This window comes from Crocuta crocuta, unplaced genomic scaffold, assembly GCF_008692635.1.
Source record: "Crocuta crocuta isolate KB4526 unplaced genomic scaffold, BGI_CrCroc_1.0 scaffold77, whole genome shotgun sequence".
NCBI classification, from domain to species: domain Eukaryota; kingdom Metazoa; phylum Chordata; class Mammalia; order Carnivora; family Hyaenidae; genus Crocuta; species Crocuta crocuta.
The window spans coordinates 1,945,237-1,965,203 of record NW_027532172.1 but is presented as its reverse complement, the minus strand read 5'-3'; the positions used below and the strand labels follow the sequence as shown (position 1 = coordinate 1,965,203).

General features: G+C 55.0%; 4 protein-coding genes and 1 long non-coding RNA gene across 11 annotated transcripts in view; 2 read left to right on the top strand and 3 right to left on the bottom strand.

The window, feature by feature from the left end:
* CRLF1 (cytokine receptor like factor 1) overlaps positions 1–716 on the top strand; it is a gene marked incomplete at its 5' end in the record, with an annotated part of 9,520 nt that extends 8,804 nt beyond the window's left edge. The window contains 2 exons of the mRNA XM_077777021.1: positions 5–140; positions 621–716. Of these exons, the coding sequence (XP_077633147.1) occupies positions 5–140; positions 621–716 (232 nt within the window). The remainder of the gene's footprint in view (positions 1–4; positions 141–620) is intronic.
* Positions 717–1,470: 754 nt separating this feature from the next.
* On the bottom strand, positions 1,471–4,257 carry REX1BD (required for excision 1-B domain containing). 2 transcript variants are annotated; one of them, XM_077776927.1, is made up of 5 exons: positions 4,106–4,257; positions 3,929–4,011; positions 3,338–3,566; positions 2,338–2,417; positions 1,471–1,701 (listed from the first exon to the last, which is right to left on the bottom strand). In XM_077776927.1, exons 1-5 carry the CDS (start codon positions 4,205–4,207, stop codon positions 1,629–1,631), a joined length of 567 nt encoding a protein of 188 aa, XP_077633053.1. In that variant the 5' UTR covers positions 4,208–4,257; the 3' UTR covers positions 1,471–1,628. The 2 variants fall into 2 exon arrangements, with proteins under 2 accessions (XP_077633053.1, XP_077633055.1); XM_077776929.1 differs by having other exon boundaries at positions 3,338–3,542; positions 4,106–4,252.
* Positions 4,258–5,718: 1,461 nt separating this feature from the next.
* UBA52 (ubiquitin A-52 residue ribosomal protein fusion product 1) lies at positions 5,719–8,669 on the bottom strand. Of its 4 annotated transcripts, none has more exons than XM_077776933.1 (5): positions 8,568–8,669; positions 7,389–7,502; positions 7,034–7,120; positions 6,003–6,105; positions 5,719–5,909 (listed from the first exon to the last, which is right to left on the bottom strand). In XM_077776933.1, the coding sequence occupies exons 2-5, from the start codon at positions 7,489–7,491 to the stop codon at positions 5,816–5,818; spliced, it is 387 nt and encodes a 128-aa protein (XP_077633059.1). In that variant the 5' UTR covers positions 7,492–7,502; positions 8,568–8,669; the 3' UTR covers positions 5,719–5,815. The 4 variants fall into 4 exon arrangements, with proteins under 4 accessions (XP_077633059.1, XP_077633056.1, XP_077633057.1 ...); XM_077776930.1 differs by having other exon boundaries at positions 7,389–7,499; positions 8,568–8,651; XM_077776931.1 differs by lacking the exon at positions 8,568–8,669 and adding an exon at positions 8,473–8,561.
* A 92-nt stretch (positions 8,670–8,761) lies between these two features.
* On the top strand, positions 8,762–10,167 carry LOC144242199 (uncharacterized). The gene is made up of 2 exons (XR_013338312.1): positions 8,762–8,859; positions 9,821–10,167. It is a non-coding gene; the product is annotated as an uncharacterized LOC144242199 (long non-coding RNA).
* KXD1 (KxDL motif containing 1) lies at positions 9,374–17,038 on the bottom strand. 3 transcript variants are annotated; one of them, XM_077777008.1, is made up of 6 exons: positions 16,956–17,036; positions 14,981–15,051; positions 14,080–14,201; positions 12,954–13,106; positions 11,542–11,588; positions 9,374–10,697 (listed from the first exon to the last, which is right to left on the bottom strand). In XM_077777008.1, the coding sequence occupies exons 3-6, from the start codon at positions 14,178–14,180 to the stop codon at positions 10,471–10,473; spliced, it is 528 nt and encodes a 175-aa protein (XP_077633134.1). In that variant the 5' UTR covers positions 14,181–14,201; positions 14,981–15,051; positions 16,956–17,036; the 3' UTR covers positions 9,374–10,470. The 3 variants fall into 3 exon arrangements, with proteins under 3 accessions (XP_077633134.1, XP_077633133.1, XP_077633132.1); XM_077777007.1 differs by having other exon boundaries at positions 14,981–15,054; positions 16,956–17,033; XM_077777006.1 differs by lacking the exon at positions 14,981–15,051 and having other exon boundaries at positions 16,956–17,038.
* Positions 17,039–19,967: the final 2,929 nt, after the last annotated feature.

Genomic DNA, 19,967 nt, shown 5'->3' with positions numbered 1-19,967 from the left:
CGAGCTCGGGGCCGGTGCGGCGCGAGCTCAAGCAGTTCCTGGGCTGGCTCAAGAAGCACGCGTACTGCTCGAACCTGAGCTTCCGCCTCTACGACCAGTGGCGAGCCTGGATGCAGAAGTCACACAAGACTCGCAACCAGGTAGGAAGGAGGGCCCCGCGGGCGAGGGATGGAGGGGTGAGGGCAGGGAGGGAATCGGGCCGGGGAGGTAGGTCCGCACCCCCAGACACTGCCTCCTTCCTTCCAAGCACAGGACGAGGGGATCCTGCCCTCGGGCAGACGGGGCACGACGAGAGGTAAGGGGGGCCCACCCCAGCTGGGTGGGTGGGCGGGTAAGGGAGGGAGACCAGGGCCCCTCTTGGTGGCCACAAGCCCGTGCCCCCCCCGCCCCCCGCTCAGCCTTAGAGGGCTGAGATGGAAGCCCTTCCTACAACTTATTTCTCAGCTTTTACCAAACACCTAGTGATTACCTAGTCCCATGGCCTTTAGCCTCATAAAAGCATCTAACCCCGGAAAACGTCCAAAGTGGAATGTCATCCTCAAGAATGAACATACTCACCCCAGTTAGCATATATGAGCACCTACTGCATGCTCGCCCTGTGCCAAGCGCTTTACCCGCAGGACACCCTTTGGGACGAACAGATATTCTTCTCAAACGGGGAAACCAAGGCCCTGAAAGGGGCAGTACCCTACCCCTACTCAAGGTCACCAAGCTGAGAGTGGCAGGGCTGGGACCTGAACTGGGGCCTCCTCAATTGCTCTGCACTTGGCAGGGTACCTTTGGAGGGTACCGGCCCCTCCCAGGCTCCCTGCTTAGCTTGGCTTCCCCTCTGCCTGCAGGTCCTGCCAGCTAAGCTCTAGGGATGGGGCCACCCTCCCTGCTGCGTGGAGACCTGGGGGCGGCACCCCGACTGGGGGCTAACTCTGTACCCTCACCTCAGGGCACCGAGCACCCTCGGCAGGAGCTGGGGTGGGTGTTCTGAGGGTCACAACATCTTTGGCCTCCGTGTGAGGCCACTCTTGGGTGCAACTCCAGTGGGAGGTGTGTGTGAGGATTGGCTAAGCTGCCCAGAACCCCTCCAGGGCTGGGGGTGAAGAGGGGGTCATTACTCCCCCCCTCATCCAGGACCCCTGCAAAAAATCTTTTTAAATAAACAAGCTATTTAGGTGCCCTGATTGTGAAGATGTTTGGGGCTGGATTGGCCCAGGGTAGGGGCTGTGGGGTTTAGGGGAAGCAGGAGGAATCCTAATGACGCACCCTACGGGCTTGGGATCTCTGCTTCCCAGAATTTCAGACTCTGTCTCCCAGGATGTGAAATATCTCGTTTTAAGCTCATTGTAGGGTGTATATTCAGAACGTGAGTCCTACTGTCAAGGAGCCGGGGGAGTCATATCCGCCATCCCTAGCCTTGCGGGGCCTCCTCAGGGACACCCACTACTGCACCCCGGGACGCAGAGACAGTGAAGCAGCTGCAGATGAAAGGTTCTTTATTGTGGGAGGCGCAGTGAACTCAAGGGCAGTCGGCGACCTGGTGGCGTGTGACCCTAGCCAGATGACAGTCAGGGGGTAGACTGGGCGCCATTCATCTCATTTCCCATATGCCTTGGCGTGTCACTGGGGAGCCACCATCACTCGGCAGATTCTGCATCAAACCTAAGGTCCTGAAGAACCTCGCTGATCGCTTCCATGGTTTTAATTACCCTACAAGAGTGGAAGGGAACTATAAATAAAACCCAGATGGGGCGAATTAGCCACGACTGCGAAGCTCCTAGGGGGCTGTCGCAGGCCCCGGGCCCTCCTGCCTGCCGCCAAAGTTCCAGGCAGCACTAGTGGCCGAGAGGACCATCTGGGTGTCTGGGAGAAGGGGTGGTCCTGTGGGTGAGAGTGGGCAGAGAGAAAAAGCCATCTTGAGTGGGTGCCATCAGATGGCTGTGCCATGTCACATAGCAAGTATCGAGGGGGTGTGTACTCATGTGTGCTTGAGGCGGCTGGAGGTAGGAATGTGCAGGCCTGTGTCTGGTGGGCAACCGTGTCCGAGCTCTAAGTCCAGCCATGCGAGCAAGGCTGGCACGTACGAGGTGCCCAACTGTGTCTAGGAAATGTGCAACGAGTCAGGTGTGACACGCCAGGGTGTGTGCGCCCAGGGACAATGCGTGCGGTGTGTCTGGTAGCCACCAGGTGAGGACTCCAGTGTGCACACCCTAAGGGTTGTGTGCAGGTCCGAGGGGCCAGCCCGATGTGACTGTGCCAGCCTTGGGGCACACCTGGCTGAGGGTGGGTGCCTGAAGGCACACGTGCAAATCTAGCACGGCCAGCCCACTGGGAGTAAGCGCTCACTTCATCTTCAGCTCGTGCATCTCCACGGTGTCCTCCTGCCCAGTCAGCTCTGGCGTCCCCATCAGCTGCAGCAGGGCCACCTGATGTGGGCAACGGGGAGGATGTCACAGCTGGCAGGACCCCCGCCCTCCCCTACAGATCACGCAGGGAGACACTGAAGCACCCAGAAAGGCAGCACAGGATGGGGCCATAGCGGGGTGTCGCAAGGGTTGGTGCTTCGCACGCGAGGAGGCTGCGAGCCGGTTTCAGGGCCCCCTGAGAAGGCTCGAGTGGGCAGGCCCTAGAGTTAGTGGGTGTGGTCGCATGAAGGCGTAGCCTGGGCATAGTGGCGCAGACCCAGCCAGGAATTGGTAAAAGGAGTGGAGTAGGCAGGGCCTCGTAGTCCCAAGGACGCAGCAGGGCGTTGTAATCCCAGGGTGGAAGTAGGCCAAACACCTAGACTGGGATTGGGGTCTCCTAAAGCAGTGTGGGCTGGGAATTCCACTTTAGAGAGCGGTGTGGGCGTGGCCTGAGGTGGGCGTGGCCTGGGAATATGTGTCTCGATCAGGATTGGCCGTAAGGGTAGAGTAGGCGGGGTCTTGGAAGCCCAGGGGAGGAGTAGGCTCAGAACCTAGGCTGGGATACAGGGTTACCCAAGATGGGGCCTGCCGTTGAAATTTACGCTCCCCAATATGCACCGGGTTGAGGACCAGACCTGAGGCTGTGGGACTAGCCAAAGGGGTAGGAGCGTAGTCGGGGCGGGCTCTGGGCACAGCAATGGGGCTGCGAGAGGGACTGAGGTGAAGTGGGCGTGTCCTGGGACTGCACAAAACCCGAAGGACCTGGAGCCGGACTGGAGGAGGGGTCAGGGCGGGAGAATCCCAAGTGAAACCTTAGTTGACGACTGAGGTGGAGCAGGAAGAAATGGGGTCTGGGGCGCCGGGGCTGGGTTTGGGTGGCCGGATAGGCCACGACAGACCAGGCGCGGGGATGGGGACAAGGGCCGAGGAGGGGGCCTCACCGTTGCGAGGCGCGTCTGCTCCAGCTGTTGCAGGCTGCGCACGTGGCTCGCGAGCAGCGGCTGCCCTCTGGGCCCAGCCAGCTCGGCCTCCACCGCCAGCACCTCCCGCGAGGCGGCGGCGAAGGCCTGGGTCACCTCGTGCACTGTGCTCCGGTAGCGGGGGAAGTCGTAGGGCGGACCGCTTCGTAGGTACTGGAGGTGGCCTCTGCGGCAGGTGGGGGTCCTGAGGCTACGCCCCCAGGCTCTCAGGACCTGCACCCGCCCTGACCACCTGAAAGCCCCCCCACAGGAAGGGTCCTTGGACCCCAGAGTGTGGAAGACGCTCTCTGACTCCCGCAGGGTAAACGGAGATGGGTCCTCTCCTGCGCTTGGGGAAGGGAGCGACGCCACGCGGAGTGGTCCATCGGGCAGTGGGGACGCACCCTGGGTCCCAGCGGGGGAAAGCAAAGATCTGGTCCCCCAGCGAAGCCCTCCCCACCTCTGACAACGCAGCCGCTCGGGGACCCAGCTCCGCCCCCAGGCACACCCATCCCCGGAGCTGGCTTGAGGCGGAACTCTGCGACCCCTGCCCACCCTTGCGCCCGCACTTACTCCTCCAGCCGGCGGAAGGCCTGCGCGCGTTCAGCCTGCAACTGGTGGATGCGCTGCACCAGCACCCGGATCGGGGCATCTTTCTACGGGGCGGGGGGCATGGCTGGGGCATGAGGCCGGCGCCCCCAAGCCCGCACCGCCCACCCCGTGCCTGCTCCTGCTCAGGCCCGGGCTCACCCAGGGCCACGCTGGCTCCTCGCGCTCCGGGACATCGGTGGCCACCGCAGTACCAGGCACCGAGGGGACGGAGGAGTCCACCGAGGCCTTGGCAGTGATCATGACTGCGCAGCCCCGGCCCTGCCCAGGATTAGGTTGCTTCGCTGCGCCAGGCGCCCCCTGCAGGCCCGGAGGCCTCCGCACCCCAGCCTGGGGCCAGCCAAGCCTGAAACCTAGAGATCCAGAGGAAGAATGAAGAGGGGTGACCAGTCTTTGGCACTATACCCCCCATCCACCCCCTCTGCTGGTCTCCGTCGAGCTCCTGATTTCTATGGTGTTTGTCCTTGAACGCACAGCTCTGTAAACAAGGACGTCCCTCGGTTTGTTTGTATGCATTTACCTCAACATCAACTTCATTTCACCCTTCCGTCCCGTTCCCACGAAAATAAAGAGCCCAAGAGGTGATCTTTTGTCGTCTATAATGGCTGTGACATGAGGATTTGATCAGCAGTTCTAATACAGCACAAAAGGCTGGAGTGCAGCCTTTTAAAAAATGCTTGAGGGAAAGAACCCAAGGCAGGCTCTGCTCGGTCAGCGCAGAGCCCCATGTGGGGCTTGAGCTCACCAACCGCGAGATCTTGAGCTAAGTGTCAGATGCTTAGCCAACTGAGCCACCCAGGTGCCCGCCACATGTTAAAACAAACTTGGCAGGTACTGTGTGCAATCCTCAGAAACCAGATAGCTGAAGGGATCCTGTGCAAAGGCCCAGAGTCTGGGGTAGTGAGGCCAGCAGGGCTTTGTCTTAAGTGCAAGGAAGGCATTGGAGCTTTCTGGTGGGGATACACCACGTCGTTTGAACTTTGGGGAGCTTCTTTCTCCAGGGATAGAGATGTTGGTAGCCTAGCGTGGAAAGCAGGGCCCAGCCATCGATAGGGTTGAAACCCATGAAACAAAAGAGAGACCTCAGCCTTTGGCTGGTACTCCTGATCTCAGCCATCGCCCAGGCCTGGGTTGTCACCCGACACAAAGCCCCAATCACCTCAAGACAAATGAAAGCGTGGCCTTCCTGGGGCTAGTCCAGGCCTCTCCAGAGCTCACTTGACTCCCAGGTGCATTAGCATGTTTTATGAACACCAAGGCCTGCCCCCCAAGACTGATGTTCCAGGTCTTAGGTGGGGCCCAGGCGCCCCTCCTAATCAGCCAACTGAGAACAGATGTTTCACACCAGGTGGGGTGTTTTTGTCTATCCACCCACACACGGACAGCTCAGGACACAGGCATGGATGGCATTGAATGCCTGAGCAGGGCCCAGCCAGTAACATCGCGGACCTGCAGTCTCACAAGGGCCTGGGGGGGGGGCTTCATTCCCATTTAAGGATGACAAAACCCAGAGACACGGGTCCACTCGGGTATGTGGCAGAGGGCTGAGGCTGAAACCTGCATGTGCTGTGGCTATGAAAACCCTGGTAGATGTGAAGGGCAGGGACCACAGCACATTTTACAGCTGAGACAATCAGAAGTCAAAGGACACATGACTCTCAAAGGCTGTGCAGAATCAAGTGATGGAGTCCCTCCAGGAGATGCCCACAACTCAGCCAGCTCCTTCTTGGACAGACCAGCCAGGCAGACACCAGTTACTGCTCCAGTCAATGAAAGGGAAACTTTATTGAGGCCCCAGGGCCTTGGGCCAGAGGCCACCCTGCAGGCAAAGGAAGAGCTGGTGGAGGAGCCTTATTTGACCTTCTTCTTGGGGCGCAAGTTGTTGGTGTGGCCACACTTCTTCTTGCGGCAGTTGACTGCACGGGGGTGCAGGCGGGCATAACACCTGCAGGATGAGAGGCTGGTGAGGGCACACCCCAACCCCAAGGCCTCTCCACGGAGGCTAGCCACCCTCCGCCCCCTATCTGAGAGCACTCACTTGCGGCAGATCATCTTGTCGCAGTTGTATTTCTGGGCCAGCTGGCGGAGGGAAGGCTCAATGATGCCACCCCGCAGGCGGAGCACCAAGTGCAGGGTGGACTCTAGGAGAAGGGGGTCAGAGAGAGACAGTGACTGAGCCTGGCCCCAGCACCTTGGGTGCAGCGTAGGGCCCTCCAGGCCAGACCTTGCTCAAATGAAAATCCCTTGGGTATTCTATATGTAGATGGACAGACTGTCCCAGACCACCCCACACAACCTCCATCTCCCTTCACACCAGTCCAGGTCTTGGGGAGTCTGACACTAATATATGTGAACCATAATGTGCACTGGGGTTTCCTGACACACAAGGTAATTTGAGGGGTGTAAAAATGCTTTCATTTTGAGGAGAAAAATTAAATCTAGCTGGTGTAGAAAGAACACTGATTTCCTTTACAATAGTGACAAAATTTCTCTGACCACATTTTTATGTGTATTTTTAAAGATTTTGTTTTTCGGGCCCCTGGGTAGCTCAGTCCATTAAGGATCTGACTTTGACTCAGGTCATGATCTCACGGTTCATGAGTTTGAGCCCTGTGTTGGGCTCGGTGCTGACAGCTTGGAGCCTGGGGCCTGCTTCAGATTCTTGGGTCTCCCTCCCTCCCTCTCAAAAATAAACATCAAAATAATTTTACCTTTATGTAATCTCAACACCCAAGATGGGGTTTGAACCCACAACCCTGTGATCAAGAGTTGCATGCTCTACTGACTTAGCCAGCCAGGTGTCTCTCTTAGCACATTTTAAAACAAAATAGTCTTTTAAAGAAAAATAGGTGAGCAAGAACAAGAGAAACCACTGCCGCTTGGAATCTAAGTGGAGACCATGAGATGCTTTCCCCCAATGAAAACATTTTAAAAAAGACTCCTCCAGCCCCATCTCGTCCTCACCTTAAGACAATTCCCCCCATCCTCCAATGTTGCCAACGAGACCATCAAAGCCTCATCCCTGGTTCTAGGTCTCACGGGCCCTGGCAGCCACCCTGCCCTCAGTACCTTTCTGGATATTGTAGTCTGACAGAGTGCGGCCATCTTCCAGCTGTTTGCCGGCAAAAATCAGACGCTGCTGGTCAGGTGGGATGCCTGGGGAGAGGAAAGCTCGGTTACTAAGACTCTGGGCAAGCACATTACTGGCAGCTTTCCTTCTCCCTACAGGGGTGTTCTGGCATAGCCTCCACCTATCAAAAGGGAAACTGAGGTAGAGAGAACAAGCTATTTAAGATCACACAGGGAAGCACTGGCCAAGGCTGAGGTCTATACAAGCCCAGTACGCATCCTGCACATGACAGGGGCTCCTCTGGGCCGAGAGGGATTCCTGTTGAACAGAACCTGTGAACTCAGCTCAACTCACCCTCCTTGTCTTGGATTTTGGCTTTGACATTCTCAATGGTATCACTGGGCTCAACCTCAAGAGTGATGGTCTTGCCCGTCAGGGTCTTCACAAAGATCTGCATCTCTGCGTCTGCTGGGGGGTGGGGGGCAGTAGGATGGAGACGTTGAGAACTTCATGTCTGAGTAGCTTGAGCTCAGGGGCTGGCCAGCCCTGTGCCAGCATCACAGGCCCATCCCAGCGCCTGTTTCCTTCCACCTCTCCGAAGCTACAGCCCAAATAGCCTAGAATCAAGTATCATGCTTTCCACACCTTACCCCTGGACCCCTGTGGCAAAGTGTGCCTCATGGGAGCAAGGACTGTGATTATGCTCCCTGGGCCCAGCAAGAGATTCTATCAACTTTGAGGATGGAATGATAAGTACATGGCTGGGGCACCATTTGGCCAGGCACATTTTCTTCGAGTGTGGTCGGGAGGTCCCATCCTCCCTCCCTTCCCTATCCTTCTGTAAGCCACATTTGCTCCACAAGCTGCCCTTCCTACAACCTGAATGGGAATCCCATTTTTGGTATCCACTCCTCCAACACACTTTCCTCCGCTGCAGTTCAATCCAACTCCAAGCTCAGTCATCCAACACCCTGGCTTCCCTCTCAGTTATACCCGAACTCGCCGACGACACTTCTTGCCTTCGCTCCTACTCATAAACAGTATCTGCCAACCACGTGCCACGTACTTGTTTACACGTAACATTTCATCTCCCCCCACCCCAACGAAAGCCTAGAAGCTGGATGCTACCACCCTCTCCTTATAAATATACTGAAAAAAGGTAAGTGGTGAATCACCCCGTGGTAGAGTAAGGGGACTTAACACTTCCAAAAATATTAGCGCACTACACAGCACCCAAAAAAAAAAAAAAAATTACGTCTAGGACCCCTCCCCCTTGCCCAGAAAGACCATCCACGCCCCCAGGTCTCCTGGGATAGCCTGGGCCAGAAGGGCGCATAGACTCCTCTCCCAAAAACTCGTTCGCCACCCGGGGCCCAGTCCCGACTCAGAACCTTGGCCCCACGCGCCCAACTTAGCCGACCCGGCCGCCCTGCCGAACCTGGCCCGCGCGGACAGGTTCTGGGCTGTCCCCTCCGCTACTGGCACGCCCGCGGCTTCCCACAGCCTCCCGCCCGACCCTGGTCTGGCCCGGACCCGCAACGCCGCTGCCACCAAGCCGCTCGGGAACCTCGTTGAAGAGAAAGAGGACGACGGAACCGGAAACCGCCGATTTGCCGCCGAGAGCGCCTGCGCACCTAGCACGCTGCGCGCTTGCGTCACAATCCGCGCCGCGCATTGTGCCCCACCCCCGGCCCCGCCCCGCCGCCGCCATGTCGGGTGCTGGCGAAAGAAGCAGCAGCGCCTGTGGGCGAGTGTCAGCAGCCCGCTTCCGGGTGTGGTCCCTCGTCCTCCCAGGTCACGTGAGGGGACCGCCACACCTTTCCAGGTTGTCTCTCGGTCGGCTGAAAACTGCACCTAACGGTCATTCGGGGAATGCTTGTTGACAAGAGCAGAGGAGACAGTTTGTGCTAAAGCAAAGGAATTAAGCAGAGGGTCAGCGGGTCCAGGATTCAGGGGTCGGCACAGGAAGGTGGTAGGAGGCGCAGGGATGGGATGGAACGTGCCAGATCCTTGGGAGCCACTTATCACCAAGCGTTAGGTATTTAAACTTTCTAGCCGCTGTGAAAACTTTCTGGCCGCTGTGCGGGAAAGAAGGTCAAGGCGGCGCTTCTCAAAGCAGTGAGGGAAGGTGAGGCTGATGCATTCCCTCAAGAAAAGGGGGTGCGACCCAGGGTCAGTTTGGGGCCAAAGAGGACTTTTGTTAGGACCAAGGAGTCGTGAATGGCTAAACAATGCCAGGGGCCGGGAAGGGTGAGGACTGAAGCGTAGGTTTGGCAGGGTTCCTCTTTATTTCCTTGAACACTTACCAGCGCCCCGTTAACAGGCAAAAGCACACACTCTTGGATCTAGGAAGATGTCTTTAATAATGTAATTTTTAAGGGCTTAAAAGATGAGGGAACTCTACACAGTGTCTAATGGGGAAAGGGACCCAGCCTGGCTCCCTGAGGAGTCTGTCCTGAGACAGACCTGGAGGAGTTATTCAGAGCTAAGGGAACAGCAGGGGTGAGTACACCGGTAGTGAGAGGAACTTGGGTTATTGTGGTTGCTACCACTGGAGACTGCCACTGTGTGCAGCCACATCTTAGTGGTGCCAGGCCGTCCACACCCGTCCTGTCTCACATCCTGCACTCGCATCCCCTTATGGCATCCTGGGCCCAAGGATGGAAGGAAGCCACTGCTAAGGACACCCTTTCCTTTTTAGTAACAGAGTCTCTTTATTGATAACTTCCCAACAGCATCTGTAAACATCGGGTACAAAAATATTCCGTTTAACTCTGTTTTCCAAGGTGGCTCAGCTTGCTCCATGGACGTCCTGGGAGAGGCCTGCGGGTTCCCACCTCTGGTCAGAGAAACCCAGAACGCATCAGGCTTGCAGCTGAATGGCCCGCCTCCATCTTGAGCCTTCTGCAGCTGTCTCAGAAGCCTCCTTGAGATACCAACTGGAGACAGCATTCAATAGTTTTGTTGGAGGAAGGGGCAGGGAGGCCAGAATTAGTAGGTGCAGGGATGGGTTGGGGTGAACTCAGACATGACAGTGCCGATTCACTCTGAGGTCTCCACCAGGGCATCGGGGCAGGGGCCTTCTGGCTCTGGTCTCTGGGAGCCTTTAAACGTTGTTTAGAGCAGACCTCGAGCCTGGCTCTGGAAAAGCTCCTTTACGCCCAGCGCAACAACTCCAGCTGAGCTGGTCATCCCCTGGCCTGGCGGAGGGGTCTGCAGAGGACAGATGTTCTCAGTGAGGAGGAACTGGGAATGACAGACCCCCCAGGAACTCCACACCCCTGGAGGGAGCTTTGTCCCCCAGGAGCCCCGGGTGACACAACAGGGTGGCAAAGCTGTTGACCTCCAGGCAGGGTTTGGGTTGCCTGCTGCCACCTCAGACACCTGGGGAGAGCTGCCACTGCCCTGAGACCCCTCAGGCCACCAGGGAGTAGGGTTACTCCCCCGGGGTCTCATCGTCCGTCTGGCTACGGCCGTTGATGGCAGGAGAGCTGGACCGGACATGGGAGAGGTCCTCGAAGCCAGGACTGAGGGAGGGCGAGACGGTGTCAGGGCTGGTGTCACACGAGCCCGTGCTCTGTTCTGAGGTGGCAATGGTGGTCGTGGTGCTGGGTGGGATGGGATCTTCATCCTCGTCCTCCAGGAGGGAGGCCTCTGGGATGTCTGGGGGAAGGAGGCCAGGAGTTGGCTTAGTCACTGTGTTGGGCACCATGATGAGGGGTCAACCGGGCCTATGACCCTGAACAGCTCCCCTGCCACCCCACGGGGCATAACTTGGTCCACTTTACCGAGGAGAAAACCAAGGCCCAGGCGAGGGAGAGTTTCCCTTCAAGGTATAAGGACCGAGGTTCCTTGGAGTCAAGCCAACAGAAGCCTGAGCCTAGCTCTGCCCTGTTGACTCTGCAGGCCCCTCACTCCCCTTGCCCCAGCGTTCTGCTCTATAAACCAGGCCTGATGATAGCCACATGCTCTACTGACTAAGGCAGTCAGGTACCCTGACAGCACTGCCTTTGTACCTCTGGTGGTTAGCAGCCCTGAGGTGGGGAGAGGTTGGCCCGTTTGGCAGAGAGGGTAAACTGAGGCTCGGCATAGGGGATGCTGCACATCCTCTGAGAAGTTACTGCTCCTTAGGGCTACAGTTTCCCACTGTATGAATGGGATACTCACAGCCCCCACTGCTTGGGTGGTTGTAGGTAAGAGCCTACTCATAGGGCTATGCCATACCCACTTGGGCAAGGACTGTCATCGTCCTTATCCACATTCCCGTGTAACCTCCCCCCAGGGAGGGGATCCTAGTCCCAGCACCTGCTCTGCAAGCTGCCAAGACCAGCCAAGCAACGCTGCCCCTGCCCCCTGCTCCAGGTCTCTCTAGATCTACTGCCCACCAGGACCTGGGCTCAGTGTCAGCCCCTGAGGTAACCTTCCAGAAGCCAGCCCTGGGGTGAGGCGCTGGCATCCATGGGTGCAGAGGCCAGGCATGGCCACAGGAGCCCTGGGTGACACTTACGGCTGAAGGCCTCCGGGTGCTGCCTGGCCAGCTTCCCTTTCAGCGTCCTGCAGGGGAAGGGAAGGCATACGGGGCTGAGCCTACCAAGCAGACAGGCCGGGCCTGGGGCACGCCAGGAGCCCTTGATGCAGCTCCAGGTGGGTGGGGGATGGGAGCCCCCCACCCCCACCCCATACTGCTGGTCACTCTGCTCCTGGGCTGGAGGGAGGGCCATGTGCTCAGCCCTGGGCCAGATGGCAGCCACTCAACTGTCGAGAGCCTGTGTGTCCTCTATGCTGGGACTGCCTGGGCCCTCTACCTACAGTTAGGCCTTTCTTAGGTCTAATCCTCCCCTGCCCCGATAACCTTCCAGGAAGCTTCCTCACCCCTTCCTCAGCAGTCATTCCCCTGAGTGACCTGTCCCAGCCTATCCCCCACCACTAGGATGACAGTGTCTGTGCGGGGGCCAGGAGTGATTATGCACACCCCAGACACTGTGTATTTGTGCACGTTGAACTGACGTTCACAGAGAAACATCTCCTTCTTTTTTTAATCAGCTGTTTTGCCTTTCTTCCTAAAGTAAGGAAGTCATCTTTACAAAGAATAACAAGGGGGCCTTCGGGGTGGAGTCTCATCCTTGACTGAGGTGAACCAGCCCCCACCAGAAGCACCACCATTGCTGGGTCCCTACCTACCAGGCAACTGGGCAGCCACGACTGTCCCGTTCCTGGGTGATACGGAGATGCACAAAAGGTGTCGACACTTGGGGGTCCTGCTCATCCCCAACACCACACCTGGGCAGCCGGCCTGATGAGACGCCTCAGAAAATAAGTGTTTTTATAAAGGATTTAATTGGCCTGTCTCATGATCTGTTCCTGAGTCTGCCAGTGGGAGGGGCTGCCCCCAGGACAGAGGAAGTAGCGCTGTCAGCTGGAAACACAGCTGCAGCTCTGGCTGGTTCCAGGCCCAGGCACGTGGCCACAGTGACACAGCCTCTGGGCGCGGCATCGAGCATTCTGCGTGCTTGGGGACCAGAATGTCCTTTTTCTCCGCCCTCACAGAAAACAGCTCAGAAAAACCCATAAAAACTGGCAATCTCCTACGCCTCTGGAGAGGAGACCTGGGCTGGGGGCTGGAAGACCAGTCTTGCCTTTCACTGTCTGCACCTGCCTGCCTTTTGCCTTGTGCATCTGGTCCTATGTTGCATTTTTGGAAAGAGAAATAAAAGCTAAATCCAGAAACTTCAAGATTTTTTTAGCCCGAACTTCAGATCTTCTCAGATGCTAAGTGAGCAATGAAGCCTCAAAGAACAAATTAGCGGATTCTCTCCATTGCTCTGTTATGCGGGGTGGGTGATCCTCACTGAAAAGGAGAGGAACCCAAAGGGGAGGAGCCCGAGGGGGAGGCAGAAGCTGGAGAGGTCAAGGACCCACCTGATCCTGCGGAAGATGCTGTCCAGGTCCCGCTTCATCTCCACCAGGGTCCTCGTGTGGTGCAGGAAGCGCTCGCTCATTTGCTGCAGGCGGGCGTTTGACAGGTTGTTGAAGTTCAACAGCATCTCGTTGGTCTTCTCAAAGCGGTCCAGCCTGGCAGCGGAGAGAAGGCACCAGCCCTGCAAACCATGCCCTACACGCTGATCGTGCTGGGCCCTTTCCCGCTTCATGACCGTTGCATGTGTTGTTTCCCTGCCGTGTAGAACTCTACTTGCTGTTTGAGCCAGCTGGCAAACTCCTACTCAACCTTCAAAACCCTACCCACGTACATCCGTCTCACATATATCCCCTCCCTCAAGCAGACTCTGACTTCCCTGACTCCCTAGACCCAGGTTATTCCTCTGGCCCAGCCCTGACCTCATGGGGCCATGAATATCTGTGTCTGGTTTTGTCTCCCCTCACTCTGGGAGTTCACCAGGCCAGGCCTAAATCTGACCCAGACAAACCCAGCACCCCTGTCCCAGCAGGAGAGAAATGGAAGGGTATCAGGCCTATGCCATGTCATAAATGAAAGGAAGAGCTTTTGGCTTAACTACACAAGCATAAAGTCACAGGAAGCTGTGCTTCCATCCCAAGATTGTGTAAGCCCCGCTTCCCAACAGAGCAGGCTGGAATTAGGGTGAGGCTGTGGCGGGCACGGTGCCAAGCCGGAGGCCAAGGCTGTTCACAGCCCTTCCGAGAGATCACAGGTCCTCTGCAGAGACAGCCTGGGCTGTGAGAGACCAGGTTCCCAACAGGAGATCAGCTCACTGGCTTCCTTAAATCCCCTCCCACAGCCGCTTCCTATCCCCGCAAGAGCCTACCCCGGGGCCTTGGGAGAGGAGCCGTGACAGCCCCAGCCAAGCCATCCACAGCTGCAAAACCATCCCAAAGCCCTGCTTCCCGTGCCAAGGCCTCGCCTCCAGGCCAGGAAGGAATTTACTTTGGAGCCAGCCGGCAGATTTGCTCATTTCCTTCATGTTATCACCAGTGTGGGCCCAGGGTAAGGGCAGGCAGGGCAAGAATGCGGGCCAGCAAGTGGATTCCTTCCCACGCCCAGGGCCCGCGGCCCTTGGCTACCACTCACATGTTCTTCTGAGCCAGGATGATCGCATTGACGTCGTCCGTGTTCACCATGCTCAGGATGCGGCTGCAGAAGACCCTCGAGGCCGAGTCCGGGGGGTCCATCTCTTCCTCCTCCTCCGCTGCCTGAAATAGGCAAGGTGAAAGCGTCTTCAGTCTGCACCAGGCAATACAGTTGCTGGGACAGAGAGGAGGGGCTGGGAACCCCGGGCCATGAGTTGGTCATGCCACCTGAGCCTCAGCTTTGTCATACTGAGAGTTCAGGGGTATTTGTAAACCGCACCCAAGCACATCAGAATCCCATCATCCAATGACCTCCATGGCCCCCACTCTCCACGTGCCCAAGGCCACAGCCACCTTCCACCTGCGTAGATTTGCCAGCTTCTTCCCACATCCCTCTGACTTTGCTCATTCCACCACAGGGCTTTTGCACCTGCTATCCCCATACACATGACTGGCCCCTCAAATCATCACCACCTCCAGTATCTTTTCTCCCAATAATTCTTTGATGGATACCGCTACTCTCAACTCTGGTCACTTTTAGTACTTCACGTTGTTTTATAAATTGGCTCATCTCTTCCTGAAATTATCTTAGTTATTAGTTGACCTTTCTGTCTCTCGCTACCAAGGCAACGTCAGCTCTGAGAGAGCAGGGGCCTCCAGAGCCCAGTCCAGAAACTGGCTCACAGTGAGGGGTCACCAGAACCTAGCTGGTGGAGGCCACCAGAGACTTTCAGACTCAGCTCTGACACTAATTTTATCAGCAAATTAAAGCCAAGAATCTCAGCCAGGCTAGGCACCCCAGCAACCTAGATGGCTGTGTGGCTAGGTAGATGACCATCATGGTGGGTGGGGGTCCTCTTGGACTGTGCCCAGGGCAGGAAGGGCCACAGGTTCACACTCACCCTCAGGGGCGGGGGTGTCAGGTAAAACCCGGAATCTTGACATAGCTTGGCTCTGGGGTCCACATATTTAACTGCTGACAGAAAGGCCCAGTTGCAATTGGTTAAGATTCACATCCAGGATCACAAAGGGCTTTCAGGGCCCACTTAATCCACCCTCCTCTTTACTGAGCACTTACTGTATGCTAACCAATGCACGAACTTTATACACTGGGAACTGTATCCTTATTTACATATTAAGAAACAGAGACTCAGAATGGCTGGCTCCATAGCTCAGGGGTTAGAGCACTGGTCTTGTAAGAAACAGAGACTCAGAAACTGAGGGAGTGGGAGTGGACCATTGTCACATTGCCAGTAAACCCAGGTCACAGCTTTGCAGCCCAGTTCGCGGGATCCACCTGCCAGGGCAGTGGCTTCTTACAGCAACTGACTACCACCAGACTTCTGAATTTTCCCAGGAAAGAAACCCTCAGAAATGTGGATTTTTATGTGTGTGTAAAATTACCTCATTTACAAATGTTAACAGCTAATACTTTTCTTCCCCCAAACACCATGGAGGCCAAGAATGATCTATTTGCAAGGCACCCAGGTAGCTCAGTTGGTTGAGCGGCCGACTTTGGCTCGGGTCATGATCTCACAGTTTGTGGGTTTGAGCCCCACGTCGGGTTCTGTGCTGACAGCTCAGAGCCTGGAGCTGTCTTCGGATTCTGTGTCTCCCTCTCTCTCTCTCAAAAATAAAATATTAAAAAAAAAAAAGATCTATTTGCAGCCCCTACATGCCTTCTGGAACCAAGCTGCCACACCTGGCGAAATCCGGCCCCCCCACCCAATAATCACTAGGTTTATTGAATTCCTACTATGTGCCAGGTACCCACACCCACAGTATCCACGTTTCCAAAGAAGCGTAATCATGTATAATGAGGACACGCAGGCCCAGAGGGGCAGGGTCGTGAGGCAGGAAGCCCACAGCTAGTGCGTGGCAGGCACAAGATCTGGACCTGTGTAAAACGGTTCTGCTCCAACGAGGGGCTCTTTCCTATCTCTGGCTACCAAATGTGAGGCTGAGGGATTCAAGGCACGCCCACCTGCCAATCTCAGGGAGACTTCCCTCACTGCTAGTCTGGCCCACGTACAGGGTAGAAATGACCTAGCAAGGGCTCTGGTCCCTGCTCCAAATATTATTTATGAGGGAAACACGCAGAAAAGGAGGCTTTGTGACCTTGGGAGAGTCACCGCACCTCCCTGAGTTTTCTCATCCAGAAAACGGGAGCGATAAAGAATCAGACTCTCACAGCGCTGTCTGCGGGGACTGAAACCAATGGTGACACGGAGCTGGATTCGGATCAGGCTGCTTCTCCATGGGGAGTAAGAAGTGCTAGGGCGGGGCCGGGGAGTCAGCACTATACGAAGGGGCTCCCTGGTCCTTCCAAGAACAGGAGCAAACACTTGTATAGCACTTCCCTTAATCCCCAATCACGCCTATGAAGCAAACACTATCATCTCCAAGGGCAACTGAGGCTCAAGGGGGTAGGCTCAGTTACCCAAGGTCACACGGCAAGGCGGTGGAGCCACGATTCCACCCAGTTATTTTCACGGAATTCAATTTGGCGGCCCAAGCTTAGCAAAACCCGCGAGTGAGGTGGGACTCGCCTCTCCCCTCACGCCTCGCCCCTGCAAAGCGGGGAAACTGAGGCCCAAAGACGGCAACGCCCGGTTCCGGGTGACACTGCAGACTGAACACTGGCAGCCCCGGCTCCTGCGCCCCGGATCCGGAACCGGCCCGTGGCGCCGCCGGCGCATACACTGCGCGGCCGGGGAAACTGAGGCCTGTAAGCAAGGGGAGTGCCCAGATGTGGCCAGCGGCGCGCCCCACCCCGCAACAGCCCGGGGGCCGCGCCCGACCCGGCCCGGCTCCCCAGCGGCCCCGGCATCCCCAGCCCCACCCCGAACTCGGCCCCGGCGTCGGTGGCAGCAGCACCTGCACATCTGGCGGCCTTGCTCGCGCTTCCGGGATGGCGCCCGCGCCGCCACGACGTCACCACGCACCACGCGTGCAACCGCACGTACAGGCGACGTGCCCGGAGCTGATATGCGTGCTCGGAGTCACGGCAGGAAGGGGTGGGGCCTAGTGGGGGCTACTATTCGCAAGTGCGTCACAGCGAATAGCCAATCAAGCAGTCCCTCCGACGCCTGCGTACTTTCCAAGGCCCGAGATGCCCCGCAGCCGGAAGGGGCTGGGGGTGTCTAAGAGGTGTCTGTTTTGTAGACCGTAAGTCTGAAGTCCGAAAATGGTAGGAACTCCGTTAAAGTCATGCAGTGCTTAAGTGGCCTGTAGTTGACCCAGACCCAAGCATCCTGCTTTCCAGGTGGGAAATCAGATTCATCCAGTTCAAAAATCCCTGCTCTGCTTTTGGTGACCTTTTTTCTGGTCCAAGATCCCACGTTATGTTTAAGTGTATCTCCTTAGTCTCCCCTTTATGACAGCTCTTAAGTCTCTCCTAATCTTTTAGGACCTTAGTACTTGGGAAGAGTGTTGGTTTTGTAGACTACTCATGAATATGGTTGATTGTCCAGTGTTTCCTCCTGATTAGACTGAAGTTTCTCACTTTGGGCAGGATTCCCACAGAAGTGATGTTAAGGCCTTCTTAATGCGTCATATCTGACGTCACAGGATATTGATGTGTCTTAATACTGGTGATGTTGACTTTGGTTACTTGCTTAAGGCAACGTCTGCCAGTTTTTCAACTGTTAAGTTACCATTTTCTCCTTTGGGAGAAGTATTGTATGGAGAAATATACAAATACCCTACAGAAATTCCCTAGCACTTTTTTTTTAAACATATTTTGACCCACTAGTTTTAGCACCCATCCAAGACTCTTGCCAGCAACAATCACTATGCCTATTTTCTATTTATTAATTTAATTACTAATAGGAATTCTATTGTAAACAAGAGCTGTCCATTCTTCTCTAGTTTATGCACTTATTCAAGTGTGTGTATATATATTTTTTAAGATTTTATTTTTGGGGCCCCTGGGTGACTCAGTCAGTTAGGCATACTCCGAGTCTTGACTTCGGCTTGGGTCATGATCTTGCAGTTGATGAGTTCGAGCCCACCTAGGGCTCTGCCCTGACGGTGCACAGCCTTCTTGGGATTCTCTCTCTCTCCTCTCTCTCGAGGTAAATAAATAAACCTCAAAAAGATTTTAGGGACGCCTGAGTGGCCCAGTTGGTTAAGTGTCCCACTTTAGCTCAGATTATGATCTCACAGCTCATGAGTCCAAGTTCTGTGTCAGGCTCTGTGCTGACAGCTCAGACCCTGGAGCCTGCTTCAGATTCTGTGTTTCTCTCTCTCTCTCTCTCTGCCCCTCTCCCTGCTCCAGCTCTCTCTAAAATGAATAAATGTTTTTAAAAATTTTTTTAAGATTTTATTTTTATGTAATCTCCACAGCCAACACAGGGCTTGAATTTACAGCCCCAAGGTCAAGAGTCACATGCTCCACTGACTAAGCCAGTCAGGCACCCCCATTTATTCATGCATTTATATCACCATGAACTCATAAGTATTTATTTTATTCTGTGGGTTACAATTAATTTCTTTTCTCTTTTTCTTTTTTTTTTAAGGAGGCTCACACCCAGTCTGGGACTTGAACTCACAACCCTGAGATCAAGAGTCACATGCTCTACCCACTGAGTCAGCCAGCTGCCCCTAAAATTAATTTCTATTATTTACTTTGCTGCTCCTTTAGGTAGCTTGTATGCTCTTTTAATAGGTCTCCATCTTTCTCTGAGCATGTCCTTACTCTTAGTACTACCAAATTTCCATGCCATTTCTCCAGGGATCCTGGTTCCTTTTCTTGGAGAATGGTATTGAGAAACCAAGATCTGGGTGCTAGGTGTGTGCTCACTGCTCACTGGTACTGGAGTATCATTGCTCAGAGACCCTCTCAGCAATAAGTTAGAAAATACATATGCTAACCGATGCATATACATTTGTATTTATTTCTATATGTCCTCTTTTTAATATACCGAAAACCGTGAGTTCATTCATACTGGTACAAAGATGCACTTTAAGTGAGATAATTCAAGTTAAATGCATGAACAAAACAGGGCAACTAGTACTTGCTCAATAAATGTTAGCAATTAATCATCACTAATTATTGAGGTCTTAATGATGCATATGTGTTATGTATTATAGATCTAATTTTCCTAGGTCTCAGTTTGTTAACTGTGAGTGATCACAGCATGTGCCTCTTTAGGTTGTTGAAAGCTTGGGAGATATACACATGCCTTTAGGGTACATGAAAGACTCTTTTGGAGCCCCGAAATTGGACATATCTGCGTTCTAATTCCAGTGCTGTCACATCCTAGCTGAGTGGCCTTGGGCAAATAGCTTAACCTTGTAAAATCATACAGATTAATTCCTTACAATAAGGCTTGGCCCACTCTAAGCCGAGGGCAAACTGTTATTACTCCCACATCCTGCTGCCTTCATTCATTGAAAAGTTAATGAGGATCAGGATTCTTACATATGTAGTTCAGCAGTTTTAAAAACTGTTCAGTAAACCCTCTAGGCACTTCCTCCAGGTGTGGCCCATATTCTGGGGATCCTGAGAGTATTCAGTCCCTGCCTAGCCCTAGAGGACGAAAGGAGACAGAGCCTGACACAGACAAGGCCAGGACCAAGAAGTACAATGCAGCACTATAGAGAGGAGAGACTTAAAGGTGGAGGAACCTGAAGGGTGGGGACTCATTTGGGAGCAAGGAAGCAGGTACATCGGGGTGGGGTTTTGTGATAATAGTAGGAGTTTTCTAGGTGTTGACAATCATTCAGGACCGAGAGAATCTCAGGAGCAAAGGCAGGATGGTGGAAAAGCACACAGCATAGATTTGATTTCTGGAAGAACCGGGGAGTTCTGTGAGCCAGGCAGCAACCAGCGCTGAGATAAGAGCCTGGGCAGGGGATGTTGGGAACCACGGCTCTGTCTGCAGG